Source organism: Glycine max, chromosome 7 (genome assembly GCF_000004515.6).
Source record: "Glycine max cultivar Williams 82 chromosome 7, Glycine_max_v4.0, whole genome shotgun sequence".
Lineage (NCBI taxonomy): Eukaryota > Viridiplantae > Streptophyta > Magnoliopsida > Fabales > Fabaceae > Glycine > Glycine max.
Genome location: NC_038243.2, coordinates 12,869,548 through 12,893,528, shown reverse-complemented (window position 1 = coordinate 12,893,528; position 23,981 = coordinate 12,869,548). Strand labels below are relative to the sequence as shown.

Below are 23,981 nucleotides of genomic sequence, written 5' to 3'. Positions count from 1 at the left end.
CATTGTTAATTAGTCAACTTGGTCTCATTTGACATGGAACTATCAGATTAATAGTTAATAATAATAATAATAATAATAATAATAATAATAATAATAATAATGAATATCACTACTTGTTTCTTATGAAAATGATAGGAGGAAATATTTTATTTGGTAAATAGACAAATGCAGAAGAAGATTCTGATATTACTGATCACTAGCTATTGTTTTTATTCCGATATTACTGATCACTAGCTATTGTTTTTATTCCCCAGAAAAATTGATTTGTTCCCAAGTTTTTACTCATATGTGACCTTTACAAAATATAGAATACACATATGCTACTAGCACAACACCTTATTAGAATTTGGATTTACCTCAGCTCCAAGCACTAGCTCACAAAATAAGAGCTGTTCATAACTTATGTAAATGCAAAGACCCTTTGTTCTAAATTGTAACAATAAAAAAAATAAGGCAGGAGTAATCCTAAATAGTAAATGATTTTCTTAAAAATAAAATTTGGTATTAACGGGGCTTAACAAAACGGGTAAGTTCCTTGAAAACTATGAGTTATGACTAGTGTTAATGGGGGTTATAACCCGTAGTAAATACCAAGGGTTTAGGTATATTATATATGCACTTTCAAGGGTTGCTTTAAACTGTCGATAATCCATTTGCCACAGACGTTTTTCCAACGAAAAGCTCAACCGTCGGAAATGCATTTAACTGGGGTTTACCAGCCAAGCACTTAGTGGATTATGTGTGAAGAAGCAATAACCAATTCGGTTAGAAGAATGATAATGCTGTCCTCGCAGGATTAGTTAGTACAGATTAGGGAATATGCTTATCGGCTAGTTTGTTATTTTTTTTTTCATTTAGTATTCTGCATCTAATATATATATATATATATATATATATATATATATATATATATATATATATATATATATATATATATATATATATATATGAATTAAGAAAGGCCATGAAGAAAACCATTTCTAGTTCTCACCTTGCTTCTAGAGGTTCCCTTAGCCTTAAATTCTAAGGATTTATTTTTGTGAGCCTAACATATTGGTGCTTTCATCGAGCCCCAATGGCCTTTGATTGAGTACTTGGGTCACTTGGTGTCGACTCGCGGGGTAGAGTCTGTTCCCGTCAAGGTCCAAGCTATTCAACAATGGCCTGCTCCTTGTTCCCATAGAGCCTTATAGGGTTTCTTGGGATTAATGGGCTTCTATCGCCGTTTTATTAAAGCCTATGCCACAATTGCCTCACCTTTGACTCATCTTTTGACAAAGGAGAAGTTAGAATGGTCTCTAGAAGCTCAAGAAGATTTTGATAAATTGAAGGATGCAGTTAGCAAGGCACCCACATTATTGCTACCAAATTTTTCTCAACCCTTCATATTAGAGATAGACACTTCAGGGGTAAGAATAGGTGCAATATTATCCCAACAGGGCCACCCAATCGCGTTCTTCAGCAAACCATTACACCCCAAACTCTTTCATGCTTCAACCTTTGTCCAAGAATTATGTGCCATTATGATGACGGTTAAAAAATGGAGACAATATCTTTTAGGTCATTACTTCGTGATCCTCATTGATCACCGTAGCCTCAAAGAACTTATGTCCTAGGTTGTGCAGACTCTAGTGTAGCAGATGTATGTGGCGTGATTGATTGGGTATGACTACTCAATCCAATATCATTCGGGTAAATCAAACCAGGTTGCAGACGCATTGTCGAGAATCCTTGAAGCTACCCATGGCTCACGTTTCATGTTATCCATGCCTCATTTCACTTTTCTACAAGAACTCAAAAGGGAATTATCTTCCAACCCTAAATTTTGTGCATTTTGGCAAGCCATTCAGACTAACCCTTCTGCTCATCTGGATTGTTCCATTGCTTAGAATCTGATTTTACATAAAGGTCGCGTTTGGTTGCCTAACAGGCTTCACTTCATCAGAACCTTGCTGAAAGAATTCCATACGACACCCACGAGTGGTCATATGGGAATTAAGAAGACCTTGGCTCGGATAAAGGAAAACTTCACTTGGAAGAGCATCCGTGATGATGTTCAACGCTTTATAGCAACGTGCATTGATTGTTAGCACACTAAATATGAAGATCACAAACCTGTAGGTTTATTATGCCCATTGTCGATTCCTTCTATTCCTTGGGAGGACCTATCCCTAGACTTTATTGTGGGGCTCCCTACATATCAAGGATAGACCATAATTTTGATCGTGGTCGATCGCTTCTCCGAAGGCTTACACCTGGGCATGTTACAACCTCACTACACTGCCTATATGGATATTATGGGTAAATTGCATGGTATGCCTTGTAGCTTAGTCTCAAACCGTGATCCTTTGTTCATTAGTCATTTCTAGCAAGAACTATTCAAGTTGAGTGGCACCAAGTTATGTATGAGTTCAACTTATCATCCCCAATCCGATGGCCAGACAGGTTTTGAATGGAGTAATTGAACATTATTTGTTGGCATTCGTGCACAACAAGCCATCCTCTTGGGGTAAATTCTTGATGTGGGTTGAATGGTCTGATAACACATCTCAACACTCGAGTATAGGTGTTTCACCTTTTGAAGTTACTTTTTGCAAGAAACCCCCAACAATTCCATAGTATTCAGCTGGAACATCGAAGATTGATGCAATGGATGACATATTAACCAATAGGGAAGCTATGCTCACAGGCTTGCGAAGGAAACTCTTGAAGGCACAAGAAAGGATGAAGCTCAATGCTGATATTCATCAACGAGAAGTGAGTTTTAAGAATGGAGATTGGGTTAAGGTTAAGCTACGCCCTCAGCGCCAACTCTCTACTAGAGGATCATCCTATTCCAAGCTTGCTAAGCGTTTCTATGGTCCCTTCAAGTGAAGAATAAATTCAAAAACAAAGGGGGAGAATATGGAGAATTAAGTGAGTGATCGACTAGGAAAAAGAATGTGTATGTGTTTCTTGATTTCAGAAGTTGTCATCATCAAAAAGGGGGAGATTGTAAGCAAAGCTTCATGGAGAATCAAAGGTGATTCAAAGGTGTTTTGATGATAACAATGATGATAACAAAAGATGATGACAAACGTGATGACAAAAAGCTCAAAGATCAATCAAAGAACAACTCAAGTGAATCAAGAACAATTCAAGAGTTCAAGATAAGAATCAAGAAGAATTCAAGACTCAAGAAGAAAGTTTAGAGTCAAGAATCAAGATTCAAGGTTCAAGATCTCAAGAATCAAGATCAAGATTCAAGAATCAAGAGAAGGCTTAATCAAGATAAGTATGAAAAGGTTTTTCTAAAAAATTGAGTAGCACATGATTTTTCTGAAAACATGTTTACCAAAGAGTTTTTACTCTCGGGTAATCGATTACCAGTAGCAAAATTGTTTTGAAAAAGTTTTCAAATTGAATTTACAACGTTCCAATTAATTTCAAAAAGCTGTAATCGATTACAATATTTTGGTAATCGATTACCAGTGCCTTTGAACGTTGAAATTCAAATTCAAACGTGAAGAGTCACATCCTTTCACATAAAAGCCTTGTGTAATCGATTACACTGATTTGGTAATCGATTACCAGTGTTTGTTTCTGAATAAATCAAAAGATGTAACTCTTCAAATAGTTTTTGAATTTTTCAAATTGGTTTTAAGTTTTTCTAAAAGTTATAACTCTTCTAAATGGTTGTCTTGACCAGACATGAAGAGTCTATAAAAGCAAGGCTTTCTTTTGCATTTCAAGCATCTTGAACACTTATTCAATCAATCTTTTACAAGCCCTAAATCTCCTTGAACTTCTTCTTCTTCTTTGTACCAAAAGCTTTCCAAAGTTTTCTGGTTTTCTAAACTTTGAAAACTTATACTATTCATCTTTTCATTCTCTTCTCCCTTTGTCAAAAAGAATTCGCCAAGGACTAACCGCCTGAATTCTTTTTGTGTCTCTCTTCTCCCTTTTCCAAAAGAACAAAGGACTAACCGCCTGAATTCTTTTGTGTCTCCCTTCTCCCTTGTCAAAGAATTCAAAACGACACAGTCTGAGAATTCTTTTGATTCTTCCCATTCCCTAATACAAAAGTGTTCAAAGGACTAACCGTCTGAGAATTCTTTTGTATCCCCATTCACAAAGTATCAAAGGTTTAACAGCTTGAGATCTTTGTCTCAACACATTGGAGGGTACATCCTTTGTGGTACAAGTAGAGGGTACATCTACTTGGGTTTGACTGAGAACAAGAGAGGGTACATCTCTTGTGGATCAGTTCTAGTGGAGGGTACATCCACTAGGGTTTCAAAGATAACAAGGGAGGGTACATCCCTTGTGGATCTTTGCTTGTAAAAGGATTTTTACAAGGTTGAAAGAAATCTCAAGGACCGCAGGTCGCTTGGGGACTGGATGTAGGCACGGGTTGTTGCCGAACCAGTATAAAAACTCTTGTGTGTTTGTTTCCTTCTTCCCTACTCTTTTACTTTCCGCTGTGCATTTAATTTCCGCTTTTACTTTCTGTTAATTTTCTCTTCTACTCCTCATTTTGTTAACAACTTAGTAAAAGCCTTAGAAGAGTAATTTTTAATTAGTAAAGGTTTAGGAATAATTAATTCAACCCCCCCTTCTTAATTATTCTGAGGCCACTCGATCTAACACCTCACACTCCCTATGCCTTCAACCTTCATTTTTCCACCATTCCTTAACTTGAAATGATCGAATTCTCCATCAATTTTGCAAAGTATCAAACATATCTCGATCTATGTGAATGTGCTTTGAGGCAGCATAATCCATCACCTATTTTATTTTAGCAACCTCATCATTCGTTGCCAAAAACACATCATCTTCAACACTTTTTACTACATTAGCTTGGGATTTGGCACCATCTTTGTTCTTATCTCTTAATTTCCTCAAGTCCTCCTTCATTTGTTTGCACTTCACACATGACCATTCTCACTGCAATAGTAACATTGTATGTTACTCATATCTCATTGTGGATGCGATTGTGGTTTTGATCTTCCTCTTGGCCCATCATGTCTCCTTGAATGATTCCTTCCTTGCTCATACTCCACCACAACTATTGCATTGTGTCCATCATCAACAACATTTTTAGTTCTCATGATTCTCTCATTCTCTAAGAGCGACAATCACCTCATCCAAATTTAAAATTGATCTTCCTACAAGCAACGTTTGAACCAGCTCTTTGAAGGACCTTGGTAGTGAGGCCAACAACAACAATGCCTACTCCTCATGAGAGAGTTTATCATTTGCATTCAACAATTGACTTACTAGCTTATTGAACTTGTTGATGTGGTCATGAAGATCTCCTCCCATCTCCATTTGGAGTTGATATAACTCCATCTTCAAACAAAGGTGATTGGTTAGCAACTTTGACGCATAGATATCCTTGAGCTTCTCCTACAATGCCTTTGGTGTTTTCTCCTTCAACATGTTGTGTTTTATCTCGGGAGCAAGGACTAACCGAATCATGCTCACAACCCTCCTTTGAATCTTAGCCCACTCGGTTTCATTTAAAGAAGCCAGCCTTTCATCTTCTAAGGAAGTCTCTTCCACCACTATGTCCACTAAAGAAGGGTTTGTGAGGAATGGCTTAAGTCGGTGTTTGTTGACCTTGAAGCTCTTGTTTGTGGTGTTGCTTTTGATCTCAACTGTACCATAAGGAAAAACATTAGTAACAAAAAAAAGACCAATTCACTTAGACCTCAACTTACCACTCATGAGCCCAAGCCTAGAATTATACAATAACACTTTTTGCCCAACCATGAAGTCCTTCTTAATTATCATGAAACTTCTTGGTCTTTTCTTTGTAGAACTTGGCATTCTCGTAGGCTTCTAGGCGGATCTCATCTAACTCACTCAGTTGCAACATTCTTTCCTCACCAGCTTGATCCATAGAGAAGTTGCAGGTCTTCACTGCCCAGTATGCTTTGTGCTCAATCTCCACTGGAAGATGACATGTCTTTCCAAAGACAACCCAATAAGGAGACATTCCTATGGGTGCTTTGTAGGCAATCCGATGTGCCCAAAGAGCATCATCAAGCCTGGTACTCTAATCTTTCCTGCTTGGCTGCACAATCTTCTCTAAAATTCTCTTGATCTCCCTGTTAGAAATTTTTGTCTGTTCATTGGTTTGGGGGTGGTATGGTGTGGATACTCTGTGTACAACCACGTACTTTTTAAGCAAGGCATGCATTGATTTGTTGCAAAAATGGGTTCCTTGATCACTAAAGATTGCTTTAGGTACTCCAAACCTGCAAAACAGATTAGATCTGACAAAATCTGCAACAACCTTAGCATCATTAGTTCTAATGGGCTTGGCTTCCACCCATTTAGAAACATAATCAACTGCAAGGAGAATGTAAACATAACCAAAAGAGACAGGAAAAGGGCCCATGAAATCTATGCCCCAAACATCAAACACCTCACAGAATAGCATAGGTTGCTGAGGCATTTGTTGTTGCCATGTAAGTGCACTTCCTGCTCTCTGACACTGCTCATAAGTGCTACAAATCTTCCACGCATCTTTAAAGATGGTGGGCCAATAAAAGCCACAATCAAGCACTTTGTGAGCTGTCCTTCGAACACCCAGATGACCTCCTGGTGCGGAAGAATGACAGAACCGCAGGACTGAGTCAGTCTCATGATCTGGAATACATCGTCTAATGACCTGATCACTGCACAATTTCCACAAGTAGGGGTCATCCCAAATAAAATGCTTAGCATCACTTTTAATTTTATCTTTTTGAGCTTTAGATGCTAAGGGAGGAAAAACAGAAGCAACTAAATAATTGACAATGTTAGCAAACTAGGGAGTAGAAGAAGAATCAGAAATACTATACAATATATACAAATGATCATCCGGGAAATCATCTCGAATGGGTGAGTCCTCATCAGACACATGTTCGATCCGACTCAAATGATCAGCAACTAAATTTTGTGCTCCGCTCCTATCACGGATCTCCAAGTCAAACTCTTGGAGCCAGAGCATCCATCGGATCAATCTAGGCTTCGAATCAACCTTCTTCAACAAGTACTTTAGAGCTGCATGGTCAGTGTAAACAATAATGCGAGTACCAAGAAAATAAGAACAAAATTTTTCAAGAGCAAAAACTATGGCTAGTAGCTCTTTCTCAGTAGTAGTATAATTCGCTTGGGCAGCATCTAAAGTCCTAGAAGCATAATATATCACCCTAGGCAATTTATCAATTTTCTGAGCAAGGACAGCCCCTAATGCATAATTTGATGCATCAGACATAAGCTCAAAAGGGGCTATCCAGTCAGGTGCCTAGATGATAGGGGTGGTAGTCAACGCTCTTTTGAGGCAATCAAAAGCCTCTTTGCATTTATCATTAAAGTCAAACTCCACCTCCTTTTGCAACAAGTTGGATAGTGGAAGGGCTACTTTGCTAAAATCTCTTATAAAGCGCCTATAGAATCCTGCATGACCAAGAAAAGATCGCACTTCTCGCACACAAGAGGGGTAAGGCAATTGTGATATAACAAAAAATTTTGCTGGATCTACTTCAATGCCCTTATTGGAAATAATGTGGCCTAAAACTATACCTTGCTCAACCATAAAATGACATTTTTCAAAATTTAGAACAAGGTTAGTTTCAATGCATCTATTCAAAACCTTTTCTAGACTATCCAAACAAACATCAAAAGAGGATCCATATACAGTGAAATCATCCATAAACACCTCTATGCAATTTTCTAAAAAATCACTGAAAAATACTGATCATGCACTGCTGGAAGGTACCAGGGGCATTGCACAGGCCAAAGGGGCAGGTGAATGTGGTTTTTTCCTGATCCTCAAGAGTAATAGTGATTTGCATATAACCAGAAAAACCATCAAGGAAACAGTAGTGAGATTTACCTGCCAGGCGTTCAAGCATCTGGTCAATGAATGGCAGGGGAAAATGGTCCTTTTTGGTAACTTGGTTCAACCTCCTATAGTCGATGCAGACTCTCCAACTGTTCTGCACCCGAGTAGGAATCAACTCCTCCTTCTCATTTTTTATCACGGTGAGGCTGGTTTTCTTCGGGACTACCTGGACGAGACTCACCCATTGGCTGTCGGAGATAGGATAAATGATTCCAGCTTGCAAAAGCTTGGTTATCTCCTTCTTCACTACATCAAGAATCATCGGGTTGAGTCTTCTCTGTGGCTGTCTTACTGGTTTAGCCCCATCCTCTCAATTTATTCGATGCATACATGTGGATGGGCTAATACCAGGAATGTCCGCCAGGGTCCAGCCTATAGCCTTCTTATGCTTCTTGAGAACATATAACAGCTTCTCCTCTTGCTCATCAGCAAGGGAGGCAGATATAATTACTGGAAAACTTTTGCTATCATCCAAGTAAGCATGTTTTAAATTTGATGGCAGAGGTTTCAATTTTGGTGTGGCCGGCTGGATAGTGGAAGAAAGAGATGGTTTCTCAGCCTGTACCTCATAAAGAAAGTCAGAGGTATGTGTACTTCCTGAAACATGGTTAGTTCTATCTGACTCTATAAAATCAATCTCAAGAGGTAAAACATCACTATACATGTAATCAATATCAATTTTAGATTCACTCTTAGCATTAAATTCAGACATATGATCAAGTACAATTTCAGACTCAATGCATGAAGAGTGACAGGCATGCAGATTAGAATAAAGATCAGTCATGTATTCATCAACAACATGGTCAATTATTTCAGCACGAAATACAGAAAGATCTTCAGATGGGTGTTTCATAGCATCAAGAATATTAAAATGAACAGTTATATCACCAAACTCCATAGATAGTGTGCCTGCATATACATCTATCTTAGTTCTAGCAGTTTTCATAAAGGGTCTGCCTAGAATGATGGGAACTGATCCTTGAGAAAATCCCTCCTCCATATTCAAAATATAAAAATCAACAGGGAAAATTAGTTCACCAACTCTAAATAAGACTTCCTCTATGAAACCAGTAGGATAGGCAACACTTCTATTAGCTAAATGAATTACCACATCAGTTGACTGCAAAGGAACTAGAGATAGAGAATTAAAAATAGACAGAGGCATAACACTAACAACAGAAGCTCCTAAATCTAGCATGCCATTGTCAAACATACTATTCCCTATAATACAAGGTACGTTGAATGTACCTGGATCTTTACATTTTTTAGGGATTTGGGGGACAGATTTACCAATCAATGTAGAGACATTTCTGCCCATGCTAATTCTTTCACTTCCTTTAAGCTTCCGCTTATTAGTGCACAACTCCTTCAAGAATTTAGCATATCTTGGAATTTGCTTTATTGCATCCAGTAAAGGTATGTTTACCTCTACTTTTCTAAATGTTTCCAAGATCTCCTTCTCTGCCTCTTCCATTTTTTTGTTGGGAACTGCTCTTGGAGGGAATGGAAGAGGGATATGCTGCTTCTGCAAATCATAATTACCAGTGGAAGATTCACCTGCACAGAAATTGTTAGGTAACTTACTCTTTAAATTTTTGTCATCATCTTTTTCTGGAGTAGAGTGAAGTTGGGCAGGTTCATTTGCGGATAAGGAAGGTTCTACTGGTTGAGGTCCTTGACACTGCTTTCCCGACCTCAATGAAATGGCACTCACATTTTTGGGATTCTGGACAAATTGAGAAGGCAACTTGTCAGAATTCTGGGACTGTTGTTGATTTAACTCTGTAGCCAATTGTCCCATCTGATTAGTTAAGCTCTGAATGGAGGCTCTGGTCTCTTGTTGAAACTGCATGTTTTGCATAATTATTTGCCTCACAAGTTCTTCGAGGGAAGGTTGCGGAGGAGCCTCAACTGTTTGCTGTTTCTGGGGCTGTTGTGGTTGTTGCTGTTGTTGTTGGTGCTGGATTGGTGGAGGAACGTATGATCTGCTTGGGCCAGCAGCATTATGAAAATAAGGCTGTTGTTGTTGCTGCTGTTGTGGAGGACTTGACCATCTAAGGTTGGGATGATTCCTCCACCCGGGATTGTACCTGTTGTTGGAGAGGTCATAATTGTTCTGTTGTGGCAGATTTTGCTGCTGAGGTTGAGGAGGTCTATTGTAGATGTTGGCAGCATATGCTTCAGACTGTTCAATTGCTCCAGATTGCAGCACAGAGGGGCAAAGGTCTGTATGGTGGTCGGCAGAGGAGCATAAACCACAGAGTCTTGCGACAGGTGCATATTTCTGATACATGGCCAGTTGGGTTACCAAGTTAACCAAGGCATTTAGTTTATCTTCAAGCTTCTTAGTTTCAGATGATGCAGATGAGTTTGTAGCTACCTCATGCACTCCTCGAATGACTATAGCATCATTTCTGGCGCTAAACTGTTGGGAGTTGGAAGCCATCTTCTCAATTAAATTCCTGGCTTCAGCAAGGGTCATGTCTCCAAGGGCTCCACCACTGGCAGCATCTATCATACTTCTCTCCTTGTTACTGAGTCCTTCATAAAAATATTGCAGAAGAAGTTGCTCAGTGTGGCGTCCCTAAATTAATGACTGGTTTAATAGTAATAAATTAAATAGCAGAAACCATGGGAAAATTTTTCGCACTGTTATTTATTTCACGATAATTAATTTCAGAAGGAAAATTATCACTATAGAGTCCTGAGTGGCGAGTTCACAACTCTATTCGGATTCATTTCTTTTTGATCACTCATAACCTCCAAACTATTTTTCTTTTTCTAAAAATACTAGCCATCATTTTAGGTCGTCACGTGAGAAATAATAAGGTGTGTTTGGTAAACTCTTTTCAAATAAAGTTCATTAACATTTTTTTTTCAAATAACAAGATAAAACATAATTGTTTTCATCATCGAAAACTGTCCAAAACATGGGAGTTTGCAAAATAGTACAGTGACATCCAAAGCAAAGGTAATAACTAGGGTGGCTTCAGCCACAATATATACAATCATCAAAATTTCTATACAAGAGGTCTACCCACCCAAAAATCAAAAGAGTAAACCTAGCAGTCTGAACTAGATACACCCACCCACAAAAGTATATACGCTTAATCTAAGGAGTTGTCTGCTGTGATGAAGAGTCGTCGCTATTCTCCATCCTTCCAGGACCACTCTCCTCTGTAGAGTCTGCCTCAGGTGCTGGCATAATATCCTCTGGAGAATCAACATTAGGAAGTGGGTCCTCATCATCCTCTGGTAAGTCAGGGGCATCCATAGCAGGTTCAGGAGATGACTCCTCTGGGTCCCCTTCAGGATCCTCTTCAGAGGATGACACCTCTATCAATTGAATGGGCTCAACTAGTCGATATGGGGTAGGCGTAGGTAGTATCCACTCCACAGGTTGATGAAGTGTGCATGTGGGTTGCTCCGGATGTACAAGCGATGTAGTAGTGAGTCGAACTGTGCCGCAGAATTGGCACCTCTCGTTGCCCTCGAGGGTCTCCCAAACACCCTCTAGGCACTTCATCACGACGCGATCACGGATCAGCTGCGCTGCCATCATGATCTACAAGAGATAAAAGAAAGGGGGTAGACTCTTTCGCAAGAAATCTAACTACACAGGCAAACAATACAATGCGACCTATGACTGCTGCGTACAGTCAAAATGTCTTTTTCAAGAGATTTACTCTCTGGTAATCGATTACCAAAGTATGTAATCGATTACCAATGGCCAAAAACAACTTACAACAGCCATTACAAATTGGAATTTAAATTTTACACTGTGTAATCGATTACACATAAATGGTAATCGATTACCATCAGTTACTAAACATTTTGATTTAAATTTTAAAACCTGTAATCGATTACACAAGTCTTGTAATTGATTACCAGAGGGAATTTTTCAAATAATTATTTCCAAGATAGTTAGCTGGCCAGTTGCCACGTAAGCCTCCCTGCCTCATGGACTTTTGCTCTTTTATTGGTTGACTGCCAGGAGCTCGCCTGCTGAGGTACATCAGAGGTTCTCACTGGCTGACTATGCCCGGGTTGGGTTGGGATTGATCAAGCTTGGTTTTGGGCAATAGCACCCCACCTAACGTCCCCAAGGTCTCCTGACCCTCGCGATATATCCTCAGGTACCACTCTGTGGTCAACTAATAAAAGTTGGAAGACTGACTCTTCCACACTTTCTCACACAGAGTTTATTGGATTTTAGGGCACCCATCATATGTGGTACTAGGTGGCGGTCGGGCGATGGCGCAAAGCAAATATTCCATTTCCACAAGCCCAGGCATAAGCACACCATCCCCAGTTGCCCACCTTTAATTTGAGTTCATGTACGCGTACGTAGTTCTTCTCCTCGTTCCTCTTAGCACCGGGTTTCCATCAATCCCTCCAAGCCTTAACATTGTCAACCACCGCAATGCATCATCTCTTATAGTTGTAGTCTCTTCTGGTTTCTCTCTCGGATTACTCTCATCCTCACCATCAATCAATTCAATACACACATCCACAAGACTTAATAGTGTCCTTGGGAACCAATACAATTCAATTTGAAATGAAACTACCATGAAAAAAACCAGATTGGCATCAGAAATTTTTACACAAGATTCACTCAAATTTCAATGGGTTTTTCCTACAAACATACTTCAGTAAAGTCCCCATCCCTGATTCGTTAACCGTTGGATTGCTTTGAAATTTTAACTGAAGGTTCCTAATACAGAAATATAAGTTTTGATCGTTGAAATATGTAAAAGAATGTCTTGAACGCGAGATATAAATTTTTTACCGTGACAGTGAAAACTGGTACTGCACAATCGAATTTTCTGTATAATTTGACAACTTTTCTACATAATTTTGCAGATTTTTAAAATCTAACTTATATACATCCAATTCCACTCAAATTTGATCCTACAAGTCCTAAACCATGTATAAATCATGTTCAAACTAATTACAAACCTCAAACAAAGGTAAATCATATATAGGTATCCAAAACCAACAAAATTTAGTGAGTTTTCAAGGTTTGAAAGGTGAAAATTTTAATTGGGTGATTTTGGGGTAAACTCTCATCTTCATCAAGTCTATAACATTGAATTAGACTTGGCCAAACTGATTTTAGAGTAAAATCTCCACCTATTCAAAATTGGACCTCTCAACACTCAATTTACACTATAAATGACTCTCTTTTCACATTTACTACTAATTTTTCTCATTTGCTCTCACTAAGCTTCCCTATAAGTCCTAATTGACATTCTAAATTCGAATCAACTCTCTTCAAACTCAGATTTCCACTAACACCAAATTTGGCCTTCTAAACCTCAAAAATCTCACACTTTTCCACCTACAACACTACCTTCCTCACATTTAACTCTAAGCTAACTCTACCAATCTTCTCTACCAGTTTACTAACTGCATTTTAAGCATACATAAACATCAAAACATCATCATTTAACCATCAATCAACATGGGCAGTTTTGCTTAAATTAAACATATCAAGTTTTAGCATGATTTATAACAATTTCCTTCACAAACAACTACCTAAATGCGATAACCTAGTAGAACTACCCATTATAGCTCCCAAGAACCCAACACCCTCAGATTTCAAGTGAGAAAAAGTCCACCCTTACCTGGAATTGAAGGTCCCTTGATGTAGAGGTAGGTTCCTAGGCTCCAAAAATAGCTTTAGCTTGAAATTTTGTGTGGAATTGAAGAAGAATTTGAAGCTTGAAGAAGGCTAACAATGGTGATGGAGGAGCAAGAAGAAAATGTAGGGGAAGAAGGAGAAGAGGCTGGAAATTTCTGGAGGAAAGAGAGAGAAGGTCTTGCTTTTAACATTTTTTTTCTTTTTCTTTTTCTTTTCCTTTTTAATTGCATTTCCACATGCAATTTTGTGATTGGAGCAAAAAGGGCCCACCTTTAATTTGACTTTGACCACGTGCTCAGCCATAAGAGAAGAAAAATATGGACCTTTTTTTATGCTGAAATCTTGCCTCGATTTGCATGCTATCTCCCCGGTTCCAGTTCTTCGCGTTTCTCTGCACCTGTCGGGACCCGTTTTCAAAGGTAGACAATATATATATATATATATATATATATATATATATATATATATATATATATATATATCAAAACGCTTAGAATGAGGCCCTGAGCGTGGTTCAGAGGTTGGTTTTGTTTAATTATTAGTTGCATGCAAAATGATAATTTTTAGACTAATTAATTGTGAATTAATTCATAACCGTCTAATTACGGGTTACTCTTCGTTAATTAGTCTAACCTGCGTATTTTCCCCCAATGTACATATTTCTACCAAGAATATATATAAATATATATATATATATATATATATATATATATATATATATATATAATTATACACTGAATAATATATTTTATTAATTATTTAAATGTAATATTTACAGAAATTTCGGGTAGAAATTCCAAGATGTCACACTCAGAAATCTGGTGGTGAGGGCAACTGGCGCATAATTTTTTAAATCTCTCCCAGTACTCATATAGGATCTCTCCACTGAGTTGTCTAATGCCTGAAATATCCTTTCTGATGGTCGTGGTCCTGGAAGCAAGGAAAATTTTTTCTAGGAATACTCTCTTGAGGTCATCTCAGCTCGTGATGGACCTTGGAACAAGGTAATATAGTCAGTCCTTTGTCACTCCCTCTAAAGAATGAGGAAAGGCCTTCAGAAATATGTGATCCTCCTGGACATCTGGTGGTTTCATGGTGGAGCAGACAATATGAAATTCTTTCAGGTGTTTGTGTGGGTCTTCACCTGCAAGGCCATGAAACTTTGGAAGCAAATGGATCAGTCCGGTTTTAAGAACATATTGGACATCCTCATCAGGGTATTGGATGCACAAGCTTTCGTAGGTGAAATCAAGTGCAACCATTTCCCTTAGAGTTCTCTCACGGGGTGGAGGTTGTGCCATGTTCTCAGAATGTTCAAAATTATAATGCTCAAAATCAGGATGTTCAAAATCACCAATAACAAAATGCACAGACTCTCCAGTAACAAAATGCTCATGATGCTCAAAAGGTATAAAATGATGTCTAACTAATCTATGAAATGTCCTATCTATCTCAGGATCAAAGTGTTGTAAGTCAAATGGATTGCCTCTAGTCATACACTACATTCAACATACACACAACTAGTTGCCTTCTTATGCAAGTAACAGTGTAGGTTTGAACTACAACTACCATTAAATGATATCCAAATGACTTGAAATTTTATGAGCAACCTTATAAAATGATGAGAAGATAGCACAAAAAAATTCAAACGAAAATTCAAAGTCTAACTATAGAAGCTAAAAATGATAAGTTAAGAAAAATAAGAGAATAATACTTGGAAAATAAAAACTTTTGATGGAATCGCAATTTTTGGAATAAGGAGACCTCAGGCGGCTGCCATGGCAGGGGGAATTTTTTTCTACCCCAAATACATATATAATAATAGCGATTCTGATAACTGGAGCAAAAGTTATGGCCATTTGAAGTTTTGACAAAAATCAAATTTGCTACTTTTTGGGAACTTTCAAATCTGACCAAACTAAGGGCTCCAACTATTTTCTACAAAAAAATTCAGCCAAAAATAATAACTCTAGCTACCAAAACAAAAAATCTCAATTAATTAAGCAAGGGTGGTCTCTAAAATTCGTCGCTAAGGGATTTCCACTACTACCCTGTGTCCCAGTTCAGCAAAAGTGGTCGCTAAATCCGTCGCAACGAACTATTCACAGCAAAACACAAAAGCTGAAACAGGGGAAGCGCTGAATAAAAAAACTAAAACAAAACATCACACTAAACAAAATAACAAGACTCTAAACACACTAACACAATACTAACACAACACTAACACAACATGAAAGCATAAAACAACTAGACATAAAGCATGAATTATGAACCTTTGGACACTGCTCCCCGGCAACGATGCCAAATTTGATCGAGGCCGTATCCGAATCAAATAAACATTAAAATGCAGTAACTAGGAAGTGATCCTAGGTCATTTCCCAATGAGCAATGATAAAAAAATTGTTCATAATATACTAGTAGTAACAGTAACAATGGGGGGGGGGGGGGGGTTGTTTGTTGTGTGAATTAAAGAACAAGCGAACTGAAATACGAAATTGATAATAGTAAAAACGTGTTGTTTCCTCTGGTTCAGAAGCCATTCTCTTGTCCTAGGTTATGAAGAATTCGTCCCTAACAGTTAACCACATAATCCAACCCTATTTTAATTTACTAAGCAAAAATCAATTTAGGGCTGTCAATATGTGATTAAGCAACACATACACCAATTAGCCCCTTGTTCATTAAGCACAAACGCAATTTAAGCACAGAGCCAATTAATCGAACACGAAGCGTGCACAAATTAAAAGAACGCATGTGGGTTAATTGGTGAAGGGAAAACTGTCAGGAAACTACATTATAAACAGAACCTCGAAGAGAGTTAAGCTTCATCCTCAGAAGGAAACAACACTAGAAATTTAGCCTTCTATAATTTCAACCAAAATCAAAAAACGCAATTGAAGCTAAAGGCAGAAATGTAAATGAAACTAGAAATAGAAACGAGAATGAAACTCAAACAAAAACGTAAATGAAACTAAAGGCAGAAGAAGAAATAAAAATGAAATTGCAATTAGAAGCAGAGAATGGAAAAGTGCATTACGTGAACAGTAACAATAAGCTCAAAAACGTAAAACCCTATATGCTCTAAATGATAGCTTAACAGAATAGCCTTTACACGAATCCCAAGGCTACTATATATAAGGGTCACTCAGAGTCACTGGGCCCTATTACATTATTCTGGCCCAAAACAAAATAAACACTGAACAATATAAAATGAAATTGCAATCTCCTAATTAAAAATTATTTAAGGTAAACGTTGTTTTATTTGCCCTCTTTAAGTCCACGACCAAAATCCGGATTAAGCCCAATGCTTCATTTGTTCCTAAAATTAGATTGAAAACATCAAAATAGCTTAATGAGCCCAAGTAATAAAACTGCCAAATTAATTTGACAATTAAGACTAATTAGTAATTAAAATGGTGCAAAAAGGGTTTAAGAAATAAGAGAAAATAATGACACACCACACCTAATCAAGACCTTTGTGTGTTTTTGGCCATAACTTTGATACCACTGTTGGGTAATCAACGCTCACACAAACAAAATTACTCACACCCACAAAGGATTGTGAGAACACACACAAAGATTACACCATAGGAAAAATAATAACAAACACAAGAATTTAACGTGGTTTGACACCTCTTGCTTATGTCCACGAAATCGTCTCAAAAAATATTTCACTATCACAAAAATGATTACAAGATTGTAACTCATCCCAAATAGTGTATCACTCTACAAATCGGAGTATCCTACTCGATGGTTACAAAAAATGATAACACTCTCACACAAAGACACTTTTCTCACAACAAAGTGAATTTGTTTCAGAATCTCTCTTCTCACACTCTCTCTCTTTGTGTGTTATTTTTCGACTAAATTTATTCTCTATTTATAATGAAGATTGTCACCAACTATAATAAATAAGTTCTCTTGGAAGTTAAAACAAAACAACTTTCAATACATCCATTCAACTAAGATTCATCTAGTAAAATGTAATCTTCCACTTTGCATTTAAGCTACTTAAACCTTAGTGATAAAAATTCAATTCCTAATATGCATGCACCTTATCTTTTGGCTTGAAACTCTATATGTTCTATGCCCAGCAAGATGAAACGTCACAACATCTATTTTTCAACTGCCAATTCTCGAGAGATGTATGGAGTAAGTGCTACCAATGGGCTGGTATTCAGATAACTTATCATGAAGAGAGATCCTCGAAGAAACTCCATGCAATATTCTATCCAAGGGGAGAATCTCAAGATATATCAATGCTGGAAGGCGTCTTGGTGTGCAGCGGTATATATGGAGTATTTGGCTTCTCAGAAACAATTGATGTGGAGAAGACTATAGAGCTTATTAAGATGACATCTTGGATGTGGTTAACTGCAAAGGATAAGACTTTTTCATCATCATGGATTGCTTGGGCAACAGATCCTGTTTTGTGCAAGAAGGGAAATCTGTTGTGATATTTTTCTTTCTTATGTTGTATTGGGGTGCAGTGAGCGTTATTTTGTTGTATCTTGGGGAGGGAGAATGAAGCTTTAGGAAGGGCTAATTATGTAGGGAATGGAGATCATGGTGTCCTTTCCTTCTGTAACTTGGAATCTTTAAAGTCTGGTTGAAATTCTTAGGATGCCACTGCTACCTTTTATTCCCTTCATATATATATATATATATAATATACTTTTGGTTAATAAAAAAAATTGTAATAATTATTTTAAAAATCCTATTTATAGTATTTTCTAATGTGGTAGAATTGAACAAGTTATTTGCAGTGTGTTCTTTAACAATAGCCATTTTCACTCTTTCCTTTAAGTTCATCTAAAAAACACTAATTTTCCTCATAATTAATAAGTGTTGTGCATACCTTAATACATTATGAGGTTCAATTTCATTGCAAACAAATCCTCATCTTTTTTTTCTTGTTGAAATTTAAGAAGCCAAACTAAAATTTCTGCAAACCTCACTCTCCATAAACAATTGCATATTATATTTGGCACTCTTTGGAATATGACTTTTGAATGTCATGTGACTTCAAGAGATCTTGCCTCAGTGTTTTTACTAGATCATTGACTGCCATACCGTATTTGTCGCCCATCTGCAAGATAGATAAAGTAATTTAGAATATCAAATTGTTATACACTGTACATACATATGGAGAATATATATAGATATTCTCATGTTAGAATTTCATGCACTTAAACTTTTTATGTAAAAAAGAAATTATATCCATCTTTCTTTAGAGAAAGATATGTAAGTCTGAATATTTATAAAAAGAAATTATATCCATTCTCCTAAATGTTTAAGTTTGATTAAAAGAAAAGTGTTAGTAACTTAGTATCACATTCTCCAATAAACACTTACTGTTAATTAAAATTTATAAAATCATGAGGCTTATTAAATTCTAAGATACGGATTCAACAAATCTTTCAAAATAGATTCTCCTCTATCTTCTATCTTCTTTAGCTAAGAAAATCAAAAGGAGAAGCACAAAGTGAATGGAAAGATAGATATAGAAAATTGAAGAGAAAAAAAATAGAGAAATTAAGATATAGAGGCTAGAGAAGTCTTTCCCGCAGAGGATTCAAATCACAATATATTATTTTTAATAAATTTTATCTAATAATAAAAAACATATTAAAGAAATATATTACTAACAATTTTCTTTTCTAAAAATGTCGATTGCCAGGAAAATGAAATATTATCATTATTGTTTACCTGGGCAATGATTGTAACTTTTAGTGTGGAAGTCCCGAATGGCAATACACTACTACTAGCAAGAGAGAGATGGAAACTTTGAAGCAATGCCATGATTTTGAGCACAATATCCTTTTGTTTCTGGCAGTGGATTCCAATGAGAACTTCATTTTCCAACACCCTTGCTTCAACTTGAGGTAGTGGTGGCGTGGATCTATAAGAGTTGGTTTCACATGATGATGTGGCTTCTTCTCTTGAGCACACTTGGGATTTCTTGATGAATATTCTTGAATATGTTGTTTTCCTCTTGTTCTCATTCTCTAGCTCTTTCACTCTCTCTTGAAGTTGTTTCATATATGTGATAGCTTCCCGAAGTATATAGGCCTTGTCTGTCTATATATCGATCATATTTATAAAGTTATGTAATTATATGCAAACTTGTTATAATAAAATTTATATAAAAAATGTGCAATTAATAAACTTAGGCTATACACACGAATCCAAACAAAATTACGGTTTGACTAATGCATTGTTTTATTTATGACGCAATTTTGTTTTTCAAAAAATATACAAATATAACATGTCTAGTCTAGTTGTGTCATTTGGAGACTTTTATGTGCTGTTTAAAAACTACAAATTTGTAAAGCCTATGAATAAGCACGTGGTGTAACTCGTATGTTGAAATGTGAGAAAATACTACATATCTATATTTCTACCTTTAAACATGTCAAAACTATTCCTTCAATTTCATAGTTATTTCAACGTTCAAACTTCAAACTATTATTCTCTTCATAATTAAAACTACTAGAGTTACTATTTGTGATGGACAAAAAAAGGAAGTAATATATAATATTAATTACATAAATTAATGAAAAGGTACTGATAAAAAATAACGAAAAAGAGTTCATAATGAAATTATAAAAGGTTCCAGAGTTTCACGAGGATAATAGTGAACTACGTAAAGCTTTTACTCATTATTATGCTAAGTAATGAGTATCATAGTACTTTCTAATATGTAAAACAACTAATATAAAGCATGCATGAAATACAAAAGTTACAAACCCTTCGTCTTACTTCACTGACATGAATAAGAAGAGAATTTTTTTAAAAAAAAATATAGCAAGTCTTACACCTTTATTATATTATTTTAATTCAAATACTTCATTATTTCATTTCACTCTACCAAATTATACATTAACATAACACTTATAATATGATGATGATGATAATGATGCAAGGTAGAAAGAAAAAAGTAAGCTGGTCTGGTTGAACAGGCCAGGATGCAGAAAGCTTTGCTGAAAAGGTGCAAAAAGTGCAGCAAACACTGTAGAAAATTGTGGTCTGAAAAAGTGCTGTAAACATGTTTTAAAATTGAGATAGACAGCTTTTTTTCTGCCACAGTGGCCATGCTTTCATTCCAACACAAGGGAGCTTTTGTACAATTTCTCTTTCCATCATGTTCGGTTTAATTAGTTCTTGAGATCCAATGCATGGAATCAGTCCTCTACATGCACTTTTATTATTTAAATGTTAATTTATATGTACTGAACATTATGCTATATATTAGTACCTTTATTTGTGTGTTATCATCTTCTTAATATATATCAATTATTAAAAACATTCAATTAAATATAAATGTTAGTAAGAAATTTTCTAACTCATTCTATTATTATGAAAAATTTGTTTGAAATTACAAAACTTTATAAATCTTAAGTCTCACTCTTAATTTATAGTTTTTAAATGAATTTTAACTGAAATTAAGAAATACGTTACTGTCTTACTGACATTTCTCTCTTTCTAAAATTATAAAAATTCAAAAACTATCTTACTTGTAAAAAGTAAATATTTCCATGTATATACACATGCTTGTACATATTAGCACATTAAATGCTAAGATGTACTGTAATAATATACGACTGTTTGAATATGCTAGTCATCAAACAATGAACCGGTTCTTGCTACCGCTGTCTGATTATTGCCTGCGTGCTAATACAAAATGTTACAATCATGCAACAGTTCCACATAATTTTGTGGAAATTTCTAGAGTTTAATAGAGGTTTATTGTAAAAACAAAAATAGAAGTTTTGTAAAAAAAATAAAAAAAAACACCCTGATATTTTAAGATAATTACTAGTATTATACAGCACAACAAACCAGAAGATGCACTTCAAAACCAAGTTAAAGCACACTTACGATAATTTTAGGTACAAAATCACAATTAAGATCAGATGTTTGATGATTGAGAAATTAAATAAAAGAATTTTTTATTAAAGCTAGAGTTAAAACAACTTTAAAATTAATTTTTACAAAATTACAATTAACGCTAGAGTTAAAACAACTTTCAATACCTACGGATGAGAAAAAACTTAAAACAATTTTTTATTATATTTATGAATTTTATTATTTCATTTTAAAATTAATTTTTATTCAAAATTGACTTTCAAAATTAATTTTATAAACACTCACTTAAACATATACTTATATTAATTGTTCGTGATGTGAGTGTACGTATTATTTATTTATTTATTTATTTATTTTTAAACTATAAATAAATTTTAAGAAAATAATGCAATTGGGAGATTGAGAAAATATATGTGTATTGCGAGAAAAAAATGTAATAAAATAATTAGGAGGATTAAATTTTTCTTGATAAATTATGAATCTAGCTAGGACTTATTAACACATGAATTGTGAAATTGTAGAACACACCTTCTTCAATCCGGGTATGGTGGCAGAGAGTGCAATGAATCTCTCAGTGAGTTCCCGTCTCCTTTTTCTCTCAGCCATTATGTGATCTTTGATCTCAGACGAGGTTCTATGCTTCTTGGCACCTTGCTTGGCCTCTGATTTAGTGATGATATAGTCACTGTTGAGTGTTATTTCTGAGCTCAAAAGGGAAGAACATGTGGCCTCAAAATGCTTAGGGGAATTGTTATAATTAGGTCTATCATGGAGAGCAGGTTCCACAGTTGAGTTTTCAAAGGACAAAATGAAGGTAGATTTGGATGGTATCTGTGAATTGGCAACAATATCTTGAGAAATAGTGATGGAGTTTGAGCTATTACACTTGAGCATTTTGCCATGCCTCTCATCAAAGCTTGCATCCTCATCATAGGATAAGGTACTACTTCCCATGGTGCTTGTGGTGGGAACCAAAACATTGTTATTACTATGATGATGATTATTTTGTGACATGGTAGAAGAGTGGTGGTGGTGGACACTTTGATGAAATGAGAAATTTGGTGGCTCTGGCTCTAGGACAATCCCAGTGAGGAGCTTATCCTGATCAAGTGAGTTAATGTGAGATTGACCATTGGAATTGTCGTCACCCATTTCCTATAACAACACAACGGGAAAACACCAAATAGAAGGGTTAAAGAAAAAAAAAAGATTATCTATGTATTGTAGAGAAATCAATGATCATCACATTCATACAATAAAATATAAAATAGAAATTATTATTTTTAATTAGTGTCTCATTACCAAAGAAGAAATCCAATTCTGCCACGAGTCTTCCATCCAAAGAAAATTGGAAGAACTGAGATTTTTGCCCAACCAATAGTATCTTTAGGCCTATATGAATGGAGACAAGAAACCCAACTCGTTATACATGCGACCTCCATTTCCACCGTTAGATGGAGTCGAATATATACACAAATGGTGGCATGGGGATTGAAACCCCTCGTACCAAAATTAACCCTGTCTTGTTTCAAATTAAGGAACTCGATAATTTAGTTATGGGGCACTCTCGGTAATACAATCAAAAGGAGTGGTGACCTGCTATGTTTTTTATTATGCACGTTCTCTACCACATTAATTTGTATATTGGGCAATAGGAAAATAATTTAAGAGAAATGCTTGTGGCTAGTTTTGCGTCTAATTGCTTTTTGAATGTTGTCGTCGACACTTATGGCAAGTTTTGGGCCCCAGGGTTGGAAAAGCTAACGATTATTGTTGATTTAATTTGGGGAGGGGCATGCAATCACAAAAGTTTGCACTATATTGTTGGATCTTATCATATATCGTTACAAAAATTATAAATATATATATTCATTTGCTTATTTATTTTATCTTTATCTATTTTTTTATTTTTCGTATCACATTAAATATTATACTTATAATTTTTGTAATTAATTGTTTTTCTTATTTTTTTCTCTCTGTCTACCATAATCTATTTACTCCAAAATGGGGTGGATGTTTATCATACTCTAAGCATTTTTACTCTGTATGGTTTTATTTTTTAGTGTAGTGACATTGGATGCAACGGAGGTTTATCCATGGGGATTTTTAGGGCTTGGGGTATTAGCCCGTGGATCTTATATGGGTTGCGATAGTGAGAAAGATCTGTTGACACAAAGATTGAGAATAGAGAATGGGAGAGTAGTTAAAAGTTAAAAGAGGGACTGCAGAAGAGGACATGAACACAGTGCTGTTTTATAATAAAATAAAGTTAAATATATTTTAGTTTCCCAAAATATGAATAGTATAATTAATTTCAGGTTTAATCTTGTAAAATTTTTATTCAATTTCAATTCTTATAATTAGTAAAAGTGATGTAAAAATTATATCTGTTTTTGCTAAAATATAATTATTAAAAAATAAATATATAAAATTTATAAAGATTAATATAAAATCATAGTTTGTAATATTTTGCCATATAAGTTAGTTAATAAGAGTCTTCCTAAATTTATATTTTTTCAGATAAAATTTCAACTCTGTGCCTGGAAAATTTAGCGTTAGATATATTAATCTTAAATAATACAAAATACGTAC

General features: G+C 35.7%; 1 protein-coding gene and 1 non-coding gene across 2 annotated transcripts; one reads left to right on the top strand and one right to left on the bottom strand.

The window, feature by feature from the left end:
- Positions 1–14,336: 14,336 nt before the first annotated feature.
- On the top strand, positions 14,337–14,443 carry LOC113002243 (small nucleolar RNA R71). Its single transcript, XR_003267787.1, has one exon. It is a non-coding gene; the product is annotated as a small nucleolar RNA R71 (small nucleolar RNA).
- Positions 14,444–18,327: 3,884 nt separating this feature from the next.
- Positions 18,328–22,848, bottom strand: LOC100786209 (transcription factor bHLH18). The gene is made up of 4 exons (XM_006583458.4): positions 22,692–22,848; positions 21,918–22,544; positions 19,230–19,601; positions 18,328–18,609 (listed from the first exon to the last, which is right to left on the bottom strand). Exons 1-4 carry the CDS (start codon positions 22,725–22,727, stop codon positions 18,499–18,501), a joined length of 1,146 nt encoding a protein of 381 aa, XP_006583521.1. The 5' UTR covers positions 22,728–22,848; the 3' UTR covers positions 18,328–18,498.
- Between the last annotated feature and the right edge of the window lie 1,133 nt (positions 22,849–23,981).